This window comes from Gekko japonicus, unplaced genomic scaffold (assembly GCF_001447785.1).
Source record: "Gekko japonicus isolate JY-2015 unplaced genomic scaffold, Gekko_japonicus_V1.1 scaffold5599, whole genome shotgun sequence".
Lineage (NCBI taxonomy): Eukaryota > Metazoa > Chordata > Lepidosauria > Squamata > Gekkonidae > Gekko > Gekko japonicus.
The window spans coordinates 30091-35303 of record NW_015168213.1 but is presented as its reverse complement, the minus strand read 5'-3'; the positions used below and the strand labels follow the sequence as shown (position 1 = coordinate 35303).

The 5213-nt window shown below is 47.2% G+C and overlaps 1 protein-coding gene across 1 annotated transcript in view; it reads right to left on the bottom strand.

Moving 5' to 3' along the window:
• The window catches only part of LOC107113668 (calpain-12-like), a gene marked incomplete at its 3' end in the record, with an annotated part of 40159 nt that overhangs the window by 7985 nt on the left and 26961 nt on the right, over positions 1–5213 (bottom strand). The window contains exons 12-14 of the mRNA XM_015415018.1: positions 2916–3124; positions 2210–2252; positions 421–540 (exon numbers count right to left, since the gene is read on the bottom strand). Coding sequence (XP_015270504.1) covers positions 421–540; positions 2210–2252; positions 2916–3124 — 372 coding nt within the window. The remainder of the gene's footprint in view (positions 1–420; positions 541–2209; positions 2253–2915; positions 3125–5213) is intronic.

The following is a 5213-nucleotide window of genomic DNA, read 5'->3' as shown; positions in this document are numbered from 1 at the left end:
TTCTCTTCTCTTGAGGGTTCTCAAAAAAAAAAGTCACCTCCTTTCACATTAAAGATTTGCACAATTCAAATCCGATCATTAAAAACCAAGAGGTTCACAGACCGCAAAAATATATATACCCAGAGGTCATTTCGCGGGGGATCGCGGGGGATCGCAGTTCCCCCGGGTGAGGTACGGGGGGCGGGGCACATGACGAAGCCCCGCCCCCTGCTTCCGGCCGCCCCGCTTCCGGCCCTCATTCAGCCAGGAGGAGGCAGGAGAAGAGGGAGGGTAAGTTGCTTCCTCCCCGCCTCTGATGTCAGGGGGTGTGGCATAGGCTAATGAGTTACGCTAATGAGTTCCCCTAGCTCTTTTTCTACGAAACGACCCCTGTATATACCATTCGTAACTGTACTGAGAAATCCTCTTCTAGTCTCTTACCTTCCCAGCCTCCTCCATGAAAATCTCGTAGAGGATCCGGTTTTGTCCGTTAATAAGTGGTCTCATCACCTGGGAGAAAGAGAGGGTCAACTCTACTACGGAGGCATCTCCTTTGGGCCCCTAAAGATTACCCACCAATTTCACAGACACATAAGAGATTCTGAACAGGCAGCAGATGCTCTGGTTTCCTCTAAGGCCCCATTCATCCTGGGGCAGAAGACCCAGGGCTATCTTGGGGGCGGAACGCACAGGAACGGAGTTCTGGCTGGCTTACGAGTTGGCCACACCTACGGCCACCCCCTCGGGTTTCCCAGGTGCCTGTCAGGGGTGTGGCCTAACATGCTAATGTGTTTCTGCTGTTGGGTGTGGCCTATTATGCTAATGAGTTCCTGCTGGGCTTTTTCTACCAAAAAAGCCCTGAGAAGACCTATGTGTAAACAGCACCATTTGGGCTGAAGGTAGGACTCACATCATTATATTCTACTCTATGCACACAGTTGCTGTTGGAGTGAGTGACTTAGCATGCCTGGACACTGGGGGGCGCCACATCACTCTAAGTGCGTATAGGTGTTATCTCCTTGAACAGGCTGCCTCTCTTTGTCTTAGGCTGGGAGCTGCCCTCTGACCTCTCCTCGCTCTTTTGCTACGAAACGACCCCTGCCTCATACTCCCACACACATGATGCTCGACAAGCTGGCCATTTGGGATAGGGGAAGTCCTCTTTAGATGAAGGTTTTTTCTCTCTCTCCTTTCAACTGCAACCTGAATGTGAACTGGATCTACTTGAATAAATATAATTTTTTTACCTCTTTTGCCATATACTTCTTGGGAGATTTATTTACTGCACTCAAGTATCACGCTTCTCAAACTCTGCTATATTAACCAAATATCCCAGTATTTGCTTCCCATGTAGCATGTCAAGGAGAAGACCGGGCCACAGCCAATGTTCCCTCTAAGCTATGGAGTCTTGTGAGCAAAAATTCTACTTTGTGAGCTACTGGCATTGTGAGCGAGCGATCTGGCTACTGCATAAATTAGTTTGCTCTGGAGCAAGGCTCCCTCCAAGCTGTGGAGTCTTGTGAGCAAAAATTCTACTTTGTGAGCTCCTGGCATTAACGTTGTGAGCGAGCGGTTTGGCTACTGCATCAGTCAGTTTGCTCTGGAGTCATTCTTCCTGAGCGAAGACAGAAATGTGTGAGCTGGAGGCTAAAAAGCTGTGAGTTGGCTCACGCTAACTCACCGTAGAGGGAACACTGCTCTGGAGCCATTCTTCCTGAGTTAAGACAAAAATGTGTGAGCTGGAGGCTAAAAAAACTGTGAGCTAGCTCACACTAACTCAGCTTAGAGGGAACACTGGCCACAGCCCCATCCCACATGCTAGTTTTCTATCAGGGAGGTTATGGAATCATAGCGCTAACACACTTCACAATGTTCAAAGTGGTATAGCCAGTTGTATTAACTTCTTGAGGACTACGCCTTAGGGAGTTAATTAAATAAAATCCAGAATTTCTCCTCAGGAGAGTAGTCTTTGGAGCTCAGGTCACACCTGACGCGTCTCTACCTGCGTTCTCGTACTTCAGCTCTGGAAGTCGCGCTTTGCTCCTTTCTAGGTTTTAAGATTCCATTCGCCTCAGCAAATATGTTGCTGAGTGTTTATCACAGCCTCGAGGACTAGAAACTTGCCTTGTTTTCAGTGAAAGTTAAGATCCCAGAGTTAGGCAGACAAACAAAGCGCAATCCATGAAACCCACATGAAACGCGGCAGCAGATAAGAAGGATGAGCCCATACCTGCAGGGTTTTCTCCTCGGCACTGATTTCCCCGTCAATCTCACTGGAAGGAAAGTTAACATCATTAACAACGTCTAAATCTGCAGGCCTAGTCAGAAATCCCAAGCACATTGCCTGCTTTCATATTTGACGTTTTATTTATTTATTAAAACATTTATAGTCCACCTTTCCTCACGGTTCCAGGTGGCTGACAATAATACGACAAAGACAATTGTATTATTGTCATAGTTATAGAATTTACCCTTAATTTGCCAAACCTGCAATGCACAAAAAAATTCAAATTCTGTCCAAATGATCAGCTACTATAAACACTAATGTAAACAGACCATATTTCAAGTCAATGATTTCCACAATAAATCCAACTGTGAAATACCCTGGCTTTTCCTCAGCATCAGTTTCATTAACGTACATCGTTCTTTCACCGTTTCTATCCATCCTTCTTCTTGCATTCTCTTTCTCTCCACTTTTCCTCTTCCATCATCTGGCAAAAACCAACTGACCTGCTGAAATTATGTTAAGAATTGTCTCCCAGGATAAAGCTCTGCCCTCGCACATTGGGCCCATGGGATCCAAATCATTACTTCTTAAAATATCTGTTTTCCATTTCTCAGAGCCAGAAACCCACAAACTGGTGTGCCGTAAGCTATTGATCACAAATGATAAAACTCTCCAAAATCCTGTTCCCTGAAATAACTTGGGAACTCACGAGAACTGGTGTGGCTTCTTGGTGAAGATACGGATGGTGAAGTCGACGGTATCCTCCCACTGCTGAGGGGCACTGGGGATGATCACATAATTCCCAGGGGGCAGATGGAACCATCCTGCAATCTCTCTCGTTTGTTCGAAAGAATAGCCGACATTTTCGGGATTTTGGAGAAGTCTTCTTCGTTGGTCTGTGCTCTTCTGCTTTAGATACTAGAGGAAAAGTTGCAATCCCTGAGAAGGTTCTGCCAGAGATGATGCCCAGTCTTCGTGGACAGCTCAGCACAGCAAGGCGGCCACCAACTGGTCACCTGACCAGGAATAACTTAATGCTGCTGGTGAAAAAAATCTTTCTTCCGACTCACCCTAGCCTGAAAGAGGGCCCCTTCCCTTCATACAGCTAGTCTGGCCACCTGGATCCATGCCATGGTGACACCCAGACTAGCCTTCTGTGATGTACTGTAGTATTTTAATCCGTTTGGAAACGCCGTGAAGAGTGATTCAGGTGGGTCTGAATCAGCAGAACAAAGTGTGAGTCCAGGGGGGCACCTTTAAGACCAACAAAGTTTTAGTCCGGGAATAAGCTTTTGTGTGCAGATACCAGGGGTCATTTCCTGCAGGAGCGCACAGGAGCGGAGCTCTGGCAGTAAAAAGCCCAGGGGGCGGGCACATGCAACAAGCCCCACCCCCTGCTCCCAGCAGCCCTCAGTCAGAGCAAGAAGTAGCCAGGTAAATTGCAAAGCCCACCCACCCACCCACCCGGTCCAAAAAAGTCCACTGGCAACTTTAAGACCAAGTTTTATTCAGGTACAAGCTCTCCCTCCTCTGCAAGGACAAATCTGCACGTCCCCCCCCCCAATAAGCTAGCAATCCAAAACAGTCCAGTAGAGCCTGAGCAGTTGCCTTTTGACACCCGGTGATGTCAGGGGGTGTGGCATATGCAAATAAGTTATGCTAATGAGCTCCTGCACCTCTTTTTCTACGAAATGACCCCTGCAGATACCTATCTGACGAAGTGTGCATGCACACGAAAGTGTCTACCCAGAATAAAATCTTGTTGGTCTTAAAGGTGCCACTGGACTCAAGACTGTTTTGGAAACTCCAGTTGGTGCAGAATGCCACCACTCAGCTTTTATCGGGCCAAACACTTCATTGACTGCCTGTTTGTTACTGGGCTCAGTTTTAAAGTATTGGCTATCAGGTGCAAAGCCCTTCATGGCCTTGGCCCCTCGAATTTGTGGAACTGCCCCTATCCTTAAGCTCCGCCACAACAGCTTCATTCAAGTCAGCAGAGGCTTCTGCGGGTACCAATCTGCAAAATGGGCAAAATCAACTACTGCCCATACACGGCCTTCTCCTTTGTGGCCCCCACCTTATGGAACGGCCAGCCCGAGGAGGTCGGGAAAGCTCCCCCTCTCCTGGCTTTCCACCAACTATGCAAAACTGAACTATTCAAGAGAGCTTTTGTGTGCAGGCAATAGAGTTGCCCTGTTCCCAAAGGATTCACAAAGTTACTTGGAAAAATTATTAGGGACTGTGGTCTATACAGCTGTGTATAGCTTGCTGAAACGAAGATTTTACTATGGAATGTTAGCATCGTTTAATGTGTCACGTTAATACTTATGCTTGGTTTTAGTTCTGTTTAGATCTCTCTCTTTCTCTCTCTCTCTCAAAATAGGTGCTGGAATGCTCAAGAGGGAAATGAAGTTTTCAATCTGTATACTGAAAACCCATGAACTTTTAAACATATTTTAAAGAATTAGCTGTTGTAGATTTTCCAGGCTGGGTGTTGTCTGAAACAAACGGACAACACGATTTTGAGCTTGTGCTGCCTGAAGCTTTGCACACTGTCTAGGGCTATCTGGGGTTTGATTGGGAGTCTCCAGCCTTTTTCTCGGTGGTCGAGGGGAGATCGGTGGCTAGGCTGCTGTTTGTTTCTCCATCACAGTTGTGTTAGCCAAGCCCAGGCCGTCAGTGATTAGGCTCCAAGGAGAGGACTTCTGGTTGGTTCTACAACCCTAACCCTAGTGCACCATTTATTGAATGTCCCATCCTGTCAATTGTATTGGCTCACTCTGTCTCATGCACTTTGAGTGCAATATAGAACACAAATGCAACAAACAGATTAAATAATGGTAATAACTGCGTGCCACAGCCAGGACCATGGGTTTCCAAGGCAAGAAATGTCAGAGGCTCTTTGCCATTGGCTTTCTCTGCACGGCAACCCCAGTCTTTCTTGGTGGTCTCTCATCCAAGCAGAGGTCATTTCGGGGGGGATCGGGGGGATCGCAGTTCCCCCGGG